Source organism: Mytilus trossulus, chromosome 9 (genome assembly GCF_036588685.1).
Source record: "Mytilus trossulus isolate FHL-02 chromosome 9, PNRI_Mtr1.1.1.hap1, whole genome shotgun sequence".
NCBI lineage: Eukaryota > Metazoa > Mollusca > Bivalvia > Mytilida > Mytilidae > Mytilus > Mytilus trossulus.
In genome coordinates, this window is record NC_086381.1 from 32,524,933 (window position 1) to 32,545,085 (window position 20,153).

At 31.2% G+C, this 20,153-nt stretch overlaps 2 protein-coding genes across 2 annotated transcripts; one reads left to right on the top strand and one right to left on the bottom strand.

Moving 5' to 3' along the window:
* Positions 1-1,294: 1,294 nt before the first annotated feature.
* Positions 1,295-12,014, bottom strand: LOC134683820 (peptidyl-glycine alpha-amidating monooxygenase-like). Its single transcript, XM_063543126.1, has 13 exons — positions 11,810-12,014; positions 11,185-11,288; positions 9,340-9,397; positions 8,721-8,814; positions 7,887-7,990; positions 7,142-7,219; positions 6,437-6,485; positions 5,491-5,558; positions 4,727-4,807; positions 4,341-4,420; positions 2,926-2,979; positions 2,459-2,508; positions 1,295-1,531 (listed from the first exon to the last, which is right to left on the bottom strand). The coding sequence occupies exons 1-13, from the start codon at positions 11,850-11,852 to the stop codon at positions 1,357-1,359; spliced, it is 1,038 nt and encodes a 345-aa protein (XP_063399196.1). The 5' UTR covers positions 11,853-12,014; the 3' UTR covers positions 1,295-1,356.
* An 876-nt stretch (positions 12,015-12,890) lies between these two features.
* Positions 12,891-16,621, top strand: LOC134683822 (uncharacterized). Its single transcript, XM_063543127.1, has 2 exons — positions 12,891-13,158; positions 15,589-16,621. Exons 1-2 carry the CDS (start codon positions 13,107-13,109, stop codon positions 16,332-16,334), a joined length of 798 nt encoding a protein of 265 aa, XP_063399197.1. The 5' UTR covers positions 12,891-13,106; the 3' UTR covers positions 16,335-16,621.
* The last annotated feature ends 3,532 nt before the right edge of the window (positions 16,622-20,153 follow it).

The window sequence follows — 20,153 nt, forward strand, 5'->3', positions numbered from 1 at the left end:
GGCTGGTGATACCCTAGGGGACTAACGGGACTAACAGTCTACCAGCAGACGCATCGACCCATTGGTAATAATAACATTAACGGTAAACATTTTCCTGCACCAGATGCACATTTCGACTATTCATGTCTCTGTAGTGATGCTCGTGGCCAAAATATTTGAAACCCAAAGCTTATATAAAAGATGAAGAGCTATAATCCAAAAGGTCCTTAAAGTATAGCCACATATCTGTGAAAGAATCAGAGCTTTGCATGAGGGCGATGCATTACTTAATTTATAATAATTTCTAACATGTTGTAGCAGCAAATTTCAGTAACCTAAATCCGTATAAGGGTTTTTAACTTTAACTTTGGACGTTCGGGATGCTGATGGGTTCTTATATTTATTTTAGGCGCCTTATGTTTTCAGTGTTTTTTTCTACTTTTGTATACCCTTTTTTTAATTCTATTTTACTAAATGTGTATTTGACACATTCTTCATTTCCACTCTCAATTCTTTTTAATGGGAAATAAATTATTTTATTCTACAATAATCACAAAGACTTGTTTGTTAGCATCGTTGTCTGATTTATTTGTATATTTGTTTGTGTCGTTTTTCCTGGTATTGTTAGCTTTATTGTACGATTATCCTATTTTGACTATTAGTTAACACTTATTGTCACGTAAACCTATTATTTCGGTTGATCACACAAGACTCAAGAGTTTTGAGGTTCGAATCGCTTGTCAATATGAAAGAACTATAAACAGTATTTTGTAACAATTGGCATTCGCCAGCTTCAAAACAGGTACAACCTATATATTGGTATCTGAAAATGTATGTACGGAGTCAAGAATATGACAATTCTTTTACATTCATTCTGTTGACTGGTATAGTCGATCATTATGCTTTGTTTGCAGTTTTTTTGAAGGACTTCCTATTTTTGTGATATACCTTGGCGTTCTGTCTTTTTCAAATATTTCTAAAATGCAGAAATACATTTTGTATTTAATTAAAGAAAGAAAAAAGGACACTGCATTGTGTAGAACAAATTTTCCACTTTTAAGAACCAGATTGATACACAACTCAATGTGTGGGATTGACACAAATGTAGTGTTGAAGATTGCATGTTGATTCCGGTGTGTTTTATCATATACCAAAAATACAAACTACAACAGTTAACAAAAACAAATTATAAATAGAGAACAAGGCGAAAATAAAACTAACATAAGTACAGTACATAATCAGAAAAGTAAACTGAACATAGTTAATAATTCATAATTTTTTAATATAAAGGAGTTTCAGAAGGAATAATAAAGATATAAACATGTAATCACTGAACCAAAATAAGAATACACCAAAGGAAACGGTTCAACATATTTTCTACATGTCTTTTTTGTTATTATCTCCACAAATTCCTGATGTCGCCTCGTGGTCACAAAATGAAAACTCCGGTTGTTTCGTCATACACGCAGTTGACCGTTTAAAAATATCTTCATGTCTGAATTCGTAACCAAAATGGATATCAACATTACACATCTCTTGACCATCAGATTCCCTGCAAAAAAATCAGCCGTTGTGCTAATGTGCTATGGCCATCTTAAGTATATCTTTCATTTTTGCTTATGTGTTTTGTCTTTAGACTGTTTACATGCCAGTTATTTTGCTATGTTTGCATAATTGTTTGTTTTAAAGTGATTCAGATTATAACACAATGTTGACTGATGTACATTACCAATAATACCTGTTTGTTTCGTTCGCCCATTGTTGTTAAAATGATGGAATTGTAACCGACTGTCATACAAGTGAGATGTTTAGCTAGATGTAAGACGCCATCTTAGCGTAGGAGAATGTCTGTATCAAGTCATGAATATGAAAACTGTTTTTCCATTCATTTAAAGATCCTTACGTATTGTTTTCGCCATTTATTATTGAAAATTCTATTTTTGAGTTTTCCTTGGAGTTCGGTATAATTTGTTATATTATTCGTTTTCATAATTAGTGTAAAAAAAACCAGGTTCATAGATACAGGGAAAAATATTGAAAAGATAAGTTGCATATTTCTTTCGAGCAACAGTTTTTAAGTATGGTTCACTTGCTTAGAAAAATAAGGCTTTGGTAGATTGAAAAACTAAAAAGTCTAAATTGACTTTGGTATTAACTCATCATGGTATCGAATTTTGATTATAATCATTTTTCACAAAAGGAAAACAGGGTAAAATCTCTGTCTTCACACATGAATCAACAATATCAAAGTCAATATATCAAAAGACATGTTTTCGGGTGCATCTAGTGAGGCAGGAATTACTAACCCTTTCGGATAACCTTATCAAGTTCAAACACCTTTTTGTCACTATCTTTCTGAATTGAACTTTCGTGCTATTAAGTATTGTCTGATTTTTTCCGGCTTTTATTGATCCATTTGCAGCAACGCAAACAATACAGTTGAGTTCTGCTACTGCACATATAATATACGCAATCTTACCCGAATAGAATTGGCTTGTTATCTTTGTTGATATACAGACATTTTGCAGCCTATAAATGAAGAAATGTATAGTTAACAGATTTTTTATATTTCTAATAATCGGTTTTAAAATTTGAGCTTTCTGTAGGATGTTAAAATATAGGATTTACTTTAACTTGATTAATGTTTTGTATATAGATACATGTAAGACCGCTGGTTTTCCTGTTTGAATGGTTTTACAATAATCATGTTGGGGCCTTTTATAGCTTGCTCCATAATGTAGACCGTACCTTGATCTATCATTGTTTACTTTTTACAAATTGTACATTGCGTTGGGATTTGTTTCATTAACACTTATATCAAATGTTCTTATATCTTTTAAACTAGATTGGATGCTGAAATACAAATACAATTGGTTTACTTAGAATAAATTTATGCGTATCGATCAGTTTCCATTATTCATGTAATTAGCATATCATATTTCTTACCAGGACATCTCCCTGTTGTACGTCAATTGCCCCTCCAGGTACTGGTAATAACACCTGTAAACGATCAAATGTTTTCTTATTGAAATAAATAAAACTGTAATAAATATAGATGAGCTTTACATATATTTTATATATTTATCATAACGTGTCTTGCTTTTAAATATCTGAAATGGTGTGATAATGATTATGATGGTTTAAATGTTTTCTTATTAAACTTTATATTAAAAAAAAATGTTACGTTTTCGTAAGCAAACCTGACTTTTAAATATCCTTATTCCTTTAGTTTTATTTTCTTCTTATTCAATGAAATTTCATACAGCCTGAATCTACACACATAAAGCTATGCACGATCGAATGTGCATATCTTATTTCGTTCATATTCAATATGTTGACGTCAGTTTCTCTATAGAATCTAACATTCAGAATAATCGGATATACAAAAAATTACATCCGCCATAAGGTTTAATAATATTTTTTTATAAATGTACTTTAACAAAACAAAAATCTCTATATCAGAAACCTTATAGTACCAGTTATTCTCTTGTGCCATATCTGTCAAATGTCTTTCTTTAATTTGGAATATTGTTTTACTTGCAGAAATTTGAATGTTTCTGTTTAAGTTATTGATCATTTTTTTTTCAAAATTCGGGATGATTTACAGTTTGGCTTATTCGACACATGTCTATTGTTCAAGGCTGTACCGTTCTCTCTATATATCTTTTTGTTATTGTTGGCATTATGTTGCATACGAATCGACGTTCACCTCACGGTCCCCCTAATCATTATTGTTTACATTTATGTTATTCGAATGTCCCATAGAGACGACAAGAGAGTGATAAAATATGCTTAATTTCAACATAATCTTTGTTACTTTGAAAGTGACTGTCGTTGAGTTTCGTCTGCTTAGTTTATCATTGAATCTTGTTAACATAAATCAGATCGTCTGTGTTCTCTTTTTTATTCTTTATATTGTGTGTTTCTATGCTTGTTAGCGCTATCATTTCTGTAAGGGTTTTGGTAATGTTTCCAAATGGTATAGTACACTATCTTTGTTTACATGTCTGCCATTTAGTATATTGGTCAATAGTTGTTTCATTGTCCATATATCGCCGATATTTGATTTAAGAAACTCTGATTAAAACAACGTTCATTTGTTCATGGTGTGCTTATGATTATATGACAATCCTGCGTTCTTCTGTCTGTTTCAGGTTAGTCTTACATCAGCTTATGAAACTACTGACTTCCAATTTTAGTATTGCTGAAGGTTTATTATGAGGTCAAAGATCTAGATTTATATAGGATCCTGAAAGATCTCTAAAAGAACTGAGTTTTGTTAGATCCTTGTAAACGGAGTGTGAACATTTGATATGCAGTTTAGTGATATTGGTTTTAATATATCTGTATACACAACTAACCTTAGTTTTGACTTGTGTTAACTGACTCGCCATTAAGGTCCAAGTACCGTTTCGAACTCTATACATTTCAGCCAAATATCCTGTTTAAGATATAAATTTTTAAAATAAATTTGCATATAGAAATCACTTCTACTATATTTTACCATTAATAAGCACAATTCCAGCATTTCTGGTTTTACCCTAGATAACAGAATGGACCGGAGTGTACTCTTCAGGTTACTTAAGATAAGGGAAAACATGAAGTAACGATAACTTGTTTTTCCTTGCATGGTCAAACTTTACATCAAAACGGTACAAATATGTTTTTGCTTTATATTTATTGAAATAAACTGAATATATATGATCATTAAAAAGTGTAACATAATGCAACATCTACTAATACTTACCATAATGATGTGTATGTAATTGAACAGCAAATGCAACAACATCAGGCTTACTCCAGCTACAAGCTGTTTCCGCAAAATATCCTACATCAAAATCAATATGCATTAATCCATCATTTATTAATATGTAATAGGTTTTGCTGAAGGGAAGCAAAAATAGTAAGTTTTTGTAAATGTTCTATACTTCAGTATGAATTATTATCAGTATAGAATTTCAGAGATGTGGTAGCATTATCAATGAGATAACCAAAGTTAAAAAGGAAATGAATCGAAGATAAATTTACTAACAGATAATCAACTTCCACAGTTAGAAGAAAAAAGAAGATGTGTTATGATTGCCAATGAGGCACCTCTACAAGAGACCAAAAAGACTAATATATAAAAACTATCGATCACTGTTCGACCTTCAACAATGAACAAAGGCCATACCGCATTGTTAGCTTTAAAACGCTGCCAAATGTTCAACAATTCATTCGTCATATGTATGCATATTTAAGACTTTCTTGTGTGATTATGTTATCGATGTTGAATTATAAGAGGAAAAGCAAAACAAATCACAAATACATCAACAAAGAGCTCATAACACACTTAAAACAAACTTACAGATATAAATAAAAAGTAGTACCATTTTGTTTAAGAGAGCACAAAAGCGCTGTAGGACGAAGCATATTGCCAAAAAGTAGAACAGATACATTTGCAGTCAAGAAAAATTCAAACAAACATTTCCTTTACATTACGACAAAATAAGGTCGATAAATCAACCGTACCTTTTTCCTTATTGGCGGGAATAAATCCTTCAGTCAGCAGTAAATGAGTTTGGTAGTTATATTTGGTGCTGAGTGATAAAAATAAAATGTACGTTAGAGTGAGGAACTATTAATAAGAACAATACTTATAAATATTTTTTTCCTACCCTTATCGTTTACCATTAAAAGTGAAATTGACAAGGACCTTTCAGAAATTCTTTTTTTGCATCAAACTATATGACTCGATACATTATCTATCTTTTTTATTAGGAGTTAAAGGTAATAACCACTACTACAAAGGGTAATAGTCTGGTCTGTTGTTCTTCCGTTTATGTGTTATTCTGGATGTTCGGTTGTTATTGCTTTTTAAGGATGATCGCTGCTCAGTTTCAAAATAAATAAATTTTCATAAAACTAGTATATATTGATAGGGGGTTAATTGAGGAATAAAAAAAGCAAAAAAAATATAGGGGTCAATGTGATTGTTTTCGAAATATTAGCCATTAGAAATTTGGCGGGAAAATGTTCTCTCTTGACTATTCATAGCTTTATCATTGACCAGTCAAAGTCCTCAAATACTATGAAAAAATAAATAAGATTTTATAAGACTTTTACAAATGGCTTATAATTACACATGTAAAAGATTAATAAAAAGAAAAATGGGGGTTCATGGGCAATTTTTTTTAAGGCATTCAAATGGATAAAACCAGAGGATTCCGAAAATCTGACAAAAATTCCAAAACATGACAAGCAGACATCCTTAATTCGATATTGAAAGTAATAATTAATGATGTCTTGTTCATTTCAGCCATCAGTATTATTCAAAATCAAAATAAAGCTGGATTACTAGTATACAAACCTTATAATGAGTTAATCTTAAGTAGTAGAATACATCAGATGCTCAAGTTAATGAGGATATTAATGTGATATTTGACATATTTGTGTTTTAAGTAATTAAATTACTTACGGAGTTCTGGTAAATGTCAACGTAACATTCACTAAGGGATAATGAAAATCTGAAATAAACATCACAATTAATCAAACATTATGAAATCAAAGATCATTCGCTTTACCATTAGATATGTATATTCCTATTAAGTAATGAAGATTAACTGTAAATGTGTATTACAAAAAAAACTTGTCTATAAAAGGATACGACCATAATTTCATGTAAACTGTTCGTGTAAACGAAATATTAAACATATGCTTAAAAATCATTTGTTTAACTTAATTTGAAATTGACGTATTGATTGATGGAATGGTGGATTGTTGTTTAATGTCCGGTGACAAAGTATTCATGTTTGTTAAAGATGTGAACAATTTATATAGGTATGATTTGTATGAGACATTTGGCATGCCACTTGAAAATCAGTCTAGACTGGAAAAGAAAGAAATTTGGTCTAGCAATAGGCAAAAGCCGACTAAATGCAACCCTGTGTATTGTAACGTCCCTTTTTAAACAACCGTTTATAGAATACATTTGCTATTAATAAAGATAACCTTCCAAAATACAGTGTTTCCCCCATTTGTTTTTTACTCTAATTAAAACTAGTAAGTAAATGAAAATCACAAAAATACTGAACTCAGAGGAAAATTCAAAAAGAAAAATCCCTTATCATTAGTAAACTATTTTTCATTTCTTTTCTATTATTAATAGAACACTCTTGTTTACCTGTCACTACTGCTTTAGTGTGCATCTCAAAAGTAATATGCCTCATTATGGTGGAAAATCCAACTTTAAGTGATACGTCTGGAAATAAAAGCAGTATGAATAAAAATAAAGAAACGAATAATTATAAGCAATTAATGTACATAATTGTACACAAAAAAATAACGGAGGTCAATATCCAAATTGCAAAGAGTTGGCATTTTGATGTTCAAACTAATCCCTTAGTTTGCACGACTACAGTCATATTGGGTTGATGAAACTTATAGCTGAATTGGCTCGAGGCGAAGACACATACGAGTTTAGCCTTTTTCAACTGATTTTTATAGTTTGTTCTTATGTTGTACTGTTATAGCACTGTCCAAGGTTAGGGGGATGGTTGAGATCCTGCTAACAAGTTTAACACTGCCATATTCAGTATGTAAATGCCTGTCTCAATTCAGGAGCCTGCAATTCAGTGGTTGTCGTGTGTTGATGTGTTATATATTTATTTGTCATTCATGTTGGTGTACAAATATGTAAATTAGGCCGTTAGTTTTCTCGTTTGAATTGTTTTACATTTGTCATTTTGTGGCCTTTTTTAGCTGACTATGCGTTATAGGATTTAATTTACATGTACGAAAACACATAAGACTAAATTAAGACTAATACATGACTAATTTTTTACTTACTGTTTTAATTGGTATTCAAATACATGTAACGTCGTATAACCCCTAAACTTAGTAATGTGTGGTGAATGGCCGTTATTTACCTTTAGGAAACGTCATTAAACCATCTTCAGGTTTGTAGTAGTCATCAAATATCAAAACGCTTACTGCCCCACCTTTGCAATATTTTCTGTTCTCCGTACATTCCCTTCAATAATGTTTGAAATATGTCATAAAGGTTTATTTTTTTGTAATAAGAATCAAGTTATAATCAATATGCATATGCACTTGAATTATTGAGTTTGTAATGATGTCAATATTTTCTAAACACAAAGAGAATATCAAAATTAAATTGTAGTGTTGTAATTATTTTTCCGTTTTTTTACTTAATCAAAACAGTGTATAAAAAAATAAATCCTGCGCATAATAAGACTATTAAATGAAAAAAAAAACGGTATCATTTTTAAAGGATTCTAAATAGATATTATATATATTGAAACTCATTTTGTCCATTTTTGTAGTTATATTAATGTGCATTGGATGATAGTCATGCAGTAAATTACATGAGAGGAAATAATGATAGTCCGTCGGTAGGGGGCGATAAATGGCTGACCCGTGTTAAGAGAGAGTCATATCTGTTGCACGTTAAAAACACCCTTGTAGATTTCGAAAAAGTGCAGTCTAATGCCGGTACAAGGCAGCACTCGCACTTGCAAAGCGAAAAGGTATTAATATAAGTTGTTTCCCAATCCACTATAAAAAAATATGTTTAAACTAAACTAGTAATTTACAGTTGTCTCTTCTGATCTCAAAATAGTCCTTCGGAAATCAATTCAATTTTACTCATGATAAATCATTGTTTTAGTAGTTAATAAAAAATGTTTTGTTAATTGTATACATATTTTGTATTTAAAAATGTCCAGACTGAAATATCTTACCATGGTCGATGACTTGCATTATCTTCAAGTTCTTCACAAAAACTTAAAGCTGCATGATGTACATATTCATGATTAATTTCAATTAAGGTGCTCACTGAAAGGTATAAAATCATTTACATAATAGTAACTGAGGTCTGTAATTGAAATTTTGGAGTTTATTTGAATGTATACGGTGACGAAACTTGGTCTCAAGATGTTAATTTGATGCATAATATAGGACCAACATCAACATTATTTTTCATTCTAAAGCAAAACTAATTTGGCGATCCTTTCAAGTATAGTTGACAGTAGACAGATTAAATCATGTGCCCGAGAAAGGCCATTTTATGTGTAATCATAAATTTGATAACTGCCATTTTTGTTTAAATCGTTTGCTCGAGAAATCCCATATCTGGCTACTGACATTATTCTTGGGAATACCAAGTAATTTTCAATAGGAACGTTGCAAGCATCCATATGATTATTTTGAAAAGGTTAGCATATCTATTGTATTGAAACTGAAGATGTATTTACTCGTGTCTTCAATGATATGCAGAACGTTATATTTTGACAATAATCAAGGATTTTGGTCATTTTTCCAATAAATTCTCGGCACCTCATTTATTGATCTAATACTTACAGACATATACTTCGTCCAGTTCTTCTAAATATCTTGTGTAGCAAAAATATTGGTCGGGCTTCAAAAAAGATTAAATAATACAGTTAATCATTATAGACGTAGACAGATACCAACGGAATGCAATTCGTTTCACAAAAAAAACGTTAAATGTACAACATGTAGTAAGTCTTATCGAAATTTTAATATCATAAGTTATACTATGTATGTTTCGCTAATGACCCCCTTCGGATCCAAAGAGGGTTAGTAGAATCCCCATGCATTTATTTCACCCTCTATGGATCCGTACGGGGTCAGTAGTTAACCTATAACGAATTTATCGCACGCTAGACTTTATCTGCTGCGTTTTGTTGAAAAATAAACAATGAAACACAACAACATTAATAAATGACGTCACCATTAACTCGTCTTGAATCCCCTATGAAATTTACTACCCCCTACGGTCTCATATGGTGTCACCACGTGACGGCATTTAACCATTCACAACGTGATAATTTACCCGGGGTGCGATAATGTGAAATATGGACATTAATTGATAAGTGAATAAAAAAGGCAACAGTAGTATACCGCTGTTCAAAACTCATAAATCCATGGACAAAAAACAAAATCGGGGTAACAAACTAAAACCGAGGGAAACACATTAAATATAAGAGGAGAACAACGACATAACACTAAAATGTAACACACACAGATGTAAACTGTTATACATATTTGAAATTGAAATTTTGAATACATCAAAAGGAAAATATTATATTTGAACTATAAATTTAGACTGTTATTTTTAGCAACGATATTTAATTAAATAAACTCATCATAGATACCATAATTGAAATTTAATATTTGCACCTGACGCGCGTTTCGTCTTCAAAAGACGCATCAGTGACGCTCAACTAAAAAAATGTCAAAACGGACAAACACAGAACGAAGGTGAAGAGCATTGTTTCCACATATCTTGTATAACGTTTAACTTTTCTAAAGCTCGTTAGTAGGATAGAAATGAGATTCCAAATCCAAACCTGTATGAAAATACTCACAATCTCATCAAAAGATATAGTTTTAAAAGACACCTTGTCCATTGTAAACTATTGTTGAAATTCAGCATAGATATACTTAATATGTAATTCAAAAGTAAGAATGGACAAAATTGTTACTAGCGCAATGTCAGGTACTCTATGTAAATTATATTACGGATAATTGTTTTTTTTAATAATAACCATCTAGATAAAGGTTGAGTTTAATACCTAAGTAAGGCTTCTGAATACGTGCATGTTAGTACTTTCATTTCTTCAACCCTTTCATGTTGTTTTGCAGACATTTTTTTTAGTTGTCCGTACCAGTTTGCATATATTAATATAATAAAAATAGGTAGATGTGGTATGATTGCTAATAATAAAACTCTCCATCATGGAACAATGGAATTTCAGTTAACAATGATAGGCCATCGTATGGGCTTCAACAATGAGCGAAATCATCTGAAATACCAACGTCACCCCTTGAATGTTGCGTTCTCTGTCATTTAATGGGTTTCTGGTCTGATTTGATTGCATCAGGCTAGTTTCATTAAGTTTAATTATTAAGTGACAATCGTCTTTAAATATATCAGAATGTTGTTTTCTTAGCTGTTGAAACGAAGTAACTATAGGCAAAACACCTTTTATCTTAAACTGCTGTTTTATAATTATATTTTGGAAGAATAATGAGGTTTTGATTTTGCCATTTGAACAGGGACTTTCAATTTAGATTTTTTTCTTGGGAGTTCTGTATTTTTGATATTTAATTCTTACACGTTACGACAAAGAAATGTCAAACGTATCATATTTTTAATCGTTAAAACAAAGTAGTACCTACTTCATATATCTTGATAGATGGGTATGATAGCTTCATTTTATAAACTTTTTGTCCATTCTCTCCATAATGAGCTGTTATATATGGTATCTCCCTCACACCTGATACTACAAACAAATTATATAATGATTTGACAAGCCGAGGTTTGACACAATTTAGAAATGGTTTATCGTAGACAATGGTATTAATACTTTTGACTAGACGGTTCAAGAAACATATAGTTTTAGATTCAAACCAACATATTTTTTCAAACAAACTAAAAGACATATTTCACTACTTCATCGATTCAGAATTAAGACTATCTGTAAAATTAATGTTTAACGGCTGTGCCGTTTGTATGCAAAACGTCCCTCAGTATAACGTGGCTAAACGTTCACCCGATAAGTTACAGCTATGTTATTTTCTTCACCGGGCGGTTTCATCAGGAATTGTATTTAGTAAATACATTTTTGTAGTAAATGAAATACTATTAGTGTCAGGAAACAACTTCTGAAACTCAATAGACGTAAACATAAAACCATGCGACGGACACTTAAAATTGTTATTCAACCTAGGCTAAGCCCTATTCTGTATATACATGATTATGCTGGGCTTGAAATAAAAATTATGTATTATTAGAAATTCTTACCTGCAACAGGTAGTACAAAAAGCCACATAGCGAATGTAATCATATTTAGATAGTCTGACCAAACGTTCAGTTTAACCAATATGAAATGTTTGAAAAATATTGTTTTCTTTAATACGTTCTAGAAAATGAGTTTCGAGAAATGCGCATCCTCTTTTTGATATGCAAAAACCAAAACAATACAGGACACGAATTAAATCATTGTTTACCTTAGATATACATGTGAAAAAAATAGAACATGAAAACGAGAACATCAACAATAAACAAATTCATCAATGTCAAACTTACGAAATAAGTTACGACTACGATTACATGTTGTTAGGGGAGACTCTGTTGTATTAGAAAATATGATAGCTCTCACGTGGTAGTTTCTAATTCTGGTATACATGGTATATAATCGTTTCAATTAATATTTTAGAAACAATATATTAAAGATTTCAATAAGAAAAAAGACCCTTCAGACATAGATTGGGATTAGAACTATTTATGTTCGATATTACATATCGAACACCTTTTAATTTGCAATATTGTTTTTGGCTAAATTGTAGCACCCAAGTCTGAATTGATCACAGCTTAATGAGCACAAAATATAAGAAACAAATTAAACACTAAACAAAAACCGTGTGTCTTAGTTGAAATGTCATGAATACAATAAAAGTACTTTACCCAAATCATCGACTAACTACATAGCTTTATTTATGTTCATATACAGTATTTTCGAATAATAAAAAAAAGATGACAATGCTGTCCTGAACTAGATACTAGTTTTGTTAGGCCTTATACATACTGTTTCGCAGTCAAAAAACAGTGATTGCGATGAAAACGGCAGTTGGAGCTATCGCTATCTGTACCATGTTATATTGGACAAAATACAAAAGCGGGAAACTACATGCTCAGGCGAAATAACCTTTAGACTTTTAAATACAGTTGTCAAAAAGTATTATTATCACATGTCTTAAAATTTTAGATTAATTATCATACTTAAAAACATTGTCCGGTAACTAGGATGTCGGTTGTTGTCAAAAACAGTAAAAAGGGAAGTCGTTTATGATTGTAAACAAAAACAACACCAAGCAATAAATCAAAGCTTTACTATTTCGTAGAACCATACGATTAAAATTTCACAGAAATAGTTAAACACCTTATGTGTAATTTATCATCATGTTTATATCCGTATTTTTTCGGTTGAAACTTTGTATATATAGGTATAAACTTTACCATTATTGTTCATAATCAACATATCAAGACAAACAGTGTATTGTGACTGATTTAACATTGCTTTTTCTCTACTGTCTCTACTATGTCTACCATGAATTCCAGATCACTACTTCGTTTTTGTTCCATTCTAATTTGTAAGTATATTTTGACTGTCTTTTTCCATGATTACTAATAAAAATAGAAAAAATACAAATTAAAAGAAAAAATAATAATAAAAAAAATGTTTATGTTATCTAAAATACTCTGAAAGTTTATTTTTTATTTTTATATCAGTTACTCTCTTTTACTAATACAATTTTTTCTATGTCATATATTTTACTGTTTTACAAATTTCTACTGATCCTTTCTTGCAAATCCTCATGATGATAATACTTTTCCAAATAACGAAGTTATACCACACAGCGTATTCCGTTTCGATATTTGTGGAAGGATCCAAATCCAACGGAGCTTTAAAAGTTTGTAAGAGTGGGTATTCTAAATCTTTAACATTACCCCGTAACGTAACTCCTCCGTTAGAATCGTATCCAGCTTTTAAGTAATCATCGTTACAAACTTTTGATTGATTGATCTTAGGGGTAGGGATATAGAAACACCCAGTGAGACTATCTCAGTGTAACTGTTACATTTCAAACGGTAATGTTAAATAATTGTATAGGTCTTTCTGTAAACGCACACAATTGCCTGTCACTGCTTTATGCATTTAGCTACAACACCTCGTTATTGTGTATAATTATATATAAGGATTTATATTTCTTTGCTTAATATTGCCATTGTAGTAGCAAGTATTCATGGTCACCTCTTTTAGAAGTCTATCTTTTAAAAAACTGAAAACAAATCTAATTAGGTCCTATTTTGTAACTAAATAAAAACAAAACCAAGATGTGTTATGACCGATAATAAAGCAACATTCAACAAGAAACTAACAATGAGTAGAGTAAATACCTTTTTCGTGAACTCACTTATGATCCCTGACTTTTTATAGGTTAGACAATACTTGGTCATGTTTTATGAAGATCCAGACCAAGGCGAAGCCAAGGGCTTAAATCTTTATAAAACATGACCAAGTATTGTCTGACCAATTTAGAACATATTCACACTTTCGAGTGACCTTTCACAATTATACTTTCCCATTGTAATAGTCAAACGTAAATAAGAGTTCACTTTTTATAATGAATTAAATGTAAAACATAGGTACTAATCATTTCTATGGATGAAATGAAACAGCACTCGTTTTACTTCTGCTTCAGGTGAAATTTAATACTTATATATATTTATATTTTTTTATTTTAAAAAACAACACAATGTTATATGAATCCCCTTTTTATTTTTTTTTATTTTTTTATAAATATAAAACTCTCTTTGTGAATTTTTGAATTCAGACCATTCAACATTAAATCCTTACTTTTTATTGATAAATTTAAATGTATTGTGTTTCTCCGATAACAATCCTTTGCTTTATATATCAGCAGTCTAGCATTGTGTTTTTTTTTGAAAGAAAAAGAAATAATTCCCTCAAATGTAAGGTATATAAATTAAATAAATATCATTTTATTTATCCTTACCATTTTTTTGTGCATTCCATATTTGTGTACTATTAGAAAATGCATGAAATTTTCCAAAATTCAAAATATTTTTTTATTTTAATCTTTGCTCTTTCATCTTTAATGGATTTGTAGACTATTTTCCCAATGATATTGCTTTAGGGGATTGTACCTTCGTTAGTGCAGTTCATAATTAACTGACAATGAAAAGTCATACATGTATAACATTTCATAGTGCATAAAAAACCATGTACTATGAAAATTAGAGAAAAAAAACACCTGACTTTTCATTGGACGAGAATGGGTGAGTATGTTCTAATAAATGATAATGTTTGGGCGTTTAAAAAAATGAGAGTTCTCAAGACAAAACAGTAAAAACGAACGAAATTATAAAACGATTATTTCATTTAGTAGCACTGGTACTGGTTCAGCATCGGTTTCTTTTCAAAATATTAAGAAATCATCTATAAACTAAGGTCAATTTCCATCAGGCAAGCTTGGCCGTATTTCAATTTCTATCCTTTTTTTGGTCATATAGCTCAAAACAATTTACGTATATATGCATTTCTGGCGTATAAATGTTTAGGTTTAGGCGTTCCTAATTAGGAAAATCGACAAAACTCTTTTTCTTTTATAAAATTAGTACTTTTTAAATTTTTCAGATAACTCATACATACATATCATATGTATAAATATAACAGCAATTTAAGATTTGGACTCAAAGTTTGAAATGGAAGTTTCGTACTTGAATTTATATATTAGGGACATATTCTGAATAGTTCTTGTTCATCATTATTTTAACCGTTATTGTAATCTTCTATTTTTTCAATCAGATAACAGATAATTGAATGTTTAAGTTATTAACCAGTACACAGTCTTTTTAGTAATGAATAATATTTCCAAATATGGATCTGCAAACTTTAATTAAATTTTTTTTTTTTTAAAGTTTACCATAGCTCACATGTGACGGTATATTCATAATAAATATTTACAACATTTATTATCAGGCTATATTTTTTTCAGTTGTTATACTTGCTGTTAACTCTGTTCCCCTGAGTTCAGAATATGATTTAAGGGAAAAGAGAGAAGCTGTTCCATCCGTTAAAGCCGTTAACGTAGATTTGGAAGATGGTTTGAGAAAGAAACGTGAAGCTGTACCGTCTGTCAAAGCCGTCAACGTCGACTTAGAAGATGGTTTGAGAAAGAAACGTGAAGCTGTACCGTCTGTCAAAGCCGTCAACGTCGACTTAGAAGATGGTTTGAGGAAAAGACGTGAAGTTGTACCATCAGTAAAAGCCGTCAACGTCGATTTGGAAGATGGTTTGAGAAAGAAACGTGAAGCTGTACCGTCTGTCAAAGCCGTCAACGTCGATTTGGAAGATGGTTTGAGAAGGAAACGTGAAGCTGTACCGTCTGTCAAAGCCGTCAACGTCGACTTAGAAGATGGTTTGAGGAAAAGACGTGAAGCTGTACCATCAGTAAAAGCCGTCAACGTCGATTTGGAAGATGGTTTGAGAAAGAAACGTGAAGCTGTACCGTCTGTCAAAGCCGTCAACGTCGATTTGGAAGATGGTTTGAGAAAGAAACGTGAAGCTGTACCGTCTGTCAAAGCGGTCAACGTCGATTTGGAAGATGGTTTGAGAAGGAAACGTGAAGCTGTACCGTCTGTCAAAGCCGTCAACGTCGATTTGGAAGATGGTTTGAGAAAGAAACGTGAAGCTGTACCGTCTGTCAAAGCCGTCAACGTCGATTTGGAAGATGGTTTGTGAAAAAAGCGTGAAGCCTAATTTTTTTAACCGTTTTGTCTAGATACAAATGTAAGTGCGGAATGTGAAAAAAATGAGTGTACATGAAGCTTTGTAATACAGACATGCTTATGTATATAAATGTACGTATACGTTTCAATACTTGTGGTCTCGTTTATTTTATTGATTCATTACGACAGCATCCCTTTGTTTTCGTAAAACATTGTCTGCATTTTGATTTGTTGATTGTCTTTGTTTTGTAAAAGATTGCTTGTTATACTTTTTATATAAAAATTATGTTCTTTGTTTAATATTGTTTCTTGTATATTTATCTATTTTTATTGTCAACCATAAGACTTCATTGAAAAAAAATAAAAAAATAAAGTCACGCTGAGAAAATTTTAATAATTTTGTTATCTACGTGTATAATACTAAATAAAGACAACAGTAGTATACCTCTATTCAAAACTCATAAATCTATGGACAAAAAACAAAATTGGAGTAACAAACTAAAACTGAGGGAAACGCATTAAATATAGCAGGAGAACAACGACACAACATCCAAATGTAACACACACAGAACCGACTAAGCATTAGACAAAATCCGACAAAGAAGAACAAATATAACATCAAAACAAAATACATAAAGTTACTAAAATAAACAGGTCTAATTTGTTAGCCGGTATGACTTTATTAACGTCAAAACAAATAATTCAACTTTACATATACCTTATAAAGGACAATGGCTTTGAATAAACATAACATCATTCCCGGCCTTTTTGTTTTCCAAGTAATTAATATTTACAATAACTGACAAGTTCCGGGGCGATGGTACCATGTTATTCTCATCGGATTTTGTCTACTGCTTAGTCCGTTTCTGTATGTGTTACATTTCTTATATTTAATGCGTTTCCCTCAGTTTTAGTTTTTTACCCCAATTTTGTTTTTTGTCCATAGATTTACGAGTTTTGAACAGCGGTATACTACTGTTGCCTTTATTTGTCCCTCTTTTTTCAACAAGTTAGTTTTGAGGAAATTATTCGTTAACAGTTAAACTTGTTTATTCATTCTTTGAATAAGACCAACCCCATTATACTTATCACCGGGGTTATATTTAAATGAGCAACACGACGGATGTTACAAATGGAACACAATCTCCTTTCCCTACCGAAGCACATAAAATTACCGCGGTTTTTGTCGGGGATCATGTTTTGTATACCTTTTCTTTCTTTGCGAGTGCATTGTCAGTTTATCTACGACTTACAAGGTTAAACGACCCTTTAAGTATTTTTTAATCACAAAAATAGATATTTATAAAAAAAAAAAGGGGTCATATCAGATGTACTCCAGCAGACGGATATTAACTCTATACTCCATCACTTATAATTTCTGTATCTAATTTCTTCACGAAAATCAAATGCTGATCTAAAACCATGATAAGATGCAACGATTAGGTGAAGTTGGCCTCACACGTGTTTGTTGTTGTCAAATGATGCTATCATTCAGATGCAGAAAACCTATTTCTCACAATAGCTGAAAAACAAATCTTGTTTTCAAAAAAGTTATATTCCAGTCATTTTCTCATTTGCACTACATTTTTAGACACAGAATACAGACATGTACAAGATATAAACTTAGAACTAAACGTTCCTAGCTGCATGCCACCACCCATACCCTTTAAATATAAAGATTTGTACAGAAGGTTCACACAAGAGTCTATTGCCTTCGAACTATCATCGCAATTTGCTTGATTAAAATTGAGTATAATTGACAGGGAAAAAAAGAAATGGAGATAAAAATGTAGGAAAGATGGAAGTAACTGTCAATACAATCATCATAGATACCAGGACTAGTATATACGCCAGACGCGCGTTTCGTCTTCAAAAGACTCATCAGTGACGCTCGAATCCCAAAAAGTTAAAAACGCCAAATAAAGTACAAAGTTGAAGAGCAATTGAGGACCAAAATTCGCACAAGTTTTGCAAAATACAGCTTAGGTATTTACAGATTTTTTTTTTACAGAAATGAGAACATCTTATTTAAAGAAAAAAGATTTGCAATTTATTGCGAAATAACAGTTAAACCTGTTCTAAGGAATACATTAAATCATATGCTAATTAAAGCAACTCTATTAATTTAACATTACATACAAGTCCAGTCGATTTGTGCAGATTTTTTACAAAATTGCCTTGATTGTGGTAGAAGCATGAAATTTGGAATTATAGTAGTATATGTCATGGACAACATTTTAAGCTATGGACCTAATCTGAAAATCGAAAATGGCGGAAGAAGCGGCCATTTTAAAATGGCGGCCGTTTGATCTCAATAGATTAATAATAAAATATAATATGAAATGATATTAGAGAAGATATTGACATGAATTTTGGTTAATAGAATAACAGTGTGAATCCAATTGTCTTGTAGAACAAAGGTTTTGGGAATATTACATATATTGAATGGCGGCCATCTTGAGAATGATTTTTTTTACATAGAATAACAAATATACGTACAAATAAAGCAAGAAAATATTTTTATACTTGTCGTTTATAATAGTTGGCTGATTACTGGATAATTCGTTTTGTTGATATTGTTCATTTGAGACAACTTTCAAAAACCTTGATTGCAGACATAATACATTTTATATCATACAAGTTATGTTATAAGATAATCAACTGCTCAAATGTTCACAAATGACGTTTAAATTATCTCACAGTAAATGAAATGAAATATACATGTTTTGTCAAACCACACTCTGTTTATCATATTCTATCACATTGTCCTCCACATTAACATAGAGTAGTAAAACTTAATACTGCCTTTACACATTTGCATTTCTTTAGTATCCATGTTCACTTTGACTTATAAGTTAAGCGCTTGCTTCAGGAAATTATTATATAGTCATATGGTATATTCATCACAAATGATAAGGAACATATATTGATTTTTAGGTTGCCATTTTGAATGATGGCCATTTTGAAAGCACGAATATCCAATATTTCATTATTTGTTAATCTAATAATTCACTGTTTGCATTCGTAGTTTTTTTTACTAATTTATATTAGATATTCACAAAGAGGTCAGATAAGGCATGCACATGTTTACAAAATTAAGATATCAGTATCAACATTTCTGTTACTTACACGTTTGCCTAAGTTACTTTTTAAAACAGAAATGACGTATACATGTATATTATATATTTTATGACCGAAAATGTTTTTTTGGAAAAGATCAAAATTGTCGATATCAGAAAAACGTAATGGGCAATAAGACTGGAAGGAATGTGTGAAACGGCAAAAGAGGACATGGAAGGGTTTGCAATGCCGACCAGATACACACAGAACAGTCATAGACATTTGAGCTGGCAATAAGGTCATGTTTTAACTTTTTCTAATACTTGTACATGCTGATCCTTGGCATATTGGCAAGAGATTTTCACCAAATTACAACTTGCAATTTGTCGTAACTGGACATTTTTTTCTACGAAGCTGTACGCTTCAATAAAACATTTAATTGGAGTTTTCTACTCTCAAATGTTTACAAATAAGATGTTTGGTCGATATATGAATGGATAACAAATATCATATACAACAAAAAACGATAACCCCTCCAGGCTGCAAAACATGTGAAAGTCATACTGTTTATGATAGAAGCAATTACCTGATCAGATACAAAATATATATATCAACAAATAAAGGCAACAATAGTATACCGCTGTTCAAAACTCATAAATCCAGGGACAAAAAACAAAATCGGGGTAACAAACTAAAACCGAGGGAAACGCATTGAATATAAGAGGAGAACAACGACCGAACACTGAAATGTAACACACACAGAGGAGGACCA

Excerpts from the sequence above, each read along its gene's own strand:
- LOC134683820 (XM_063543126.1), bottom strand. The coding sequence starts at position 11,852 with ATGATTACATTCGCTATGTGGCTTTTTGTACTACCTGTTGCAG. Across the intron at positions 9,398-11,184 it reads CATCTATCAAGATATATGAA|CCCGACCAATATTTTTGCTA; the intron begins GTAGGTACTACT and ends TCTTTTTTGAAG. Across the intron at positions 4,421-4,726 it reads ATTACATACACATCATTATG|GATATTTGGCTGAAATGTAT; the intron begins GTAAGTATTAGT and ends TATCTTAAACAG.
- LOC134683822 (XM_063543127.1), top strand. The coding sequence starts at position 13,107 with ATGTCTACCATGAATTCCAGATCACTACTTCGTTTTTGTTCCATTCTA. Across the intron at positions 13,159-15,588 it reads TTTTTGTTCCATTCTAATTT|TTGTTATACTTGCTGTTAAC; the intron begins GTAAGTATATTT and ends TATTTTTTTCAG.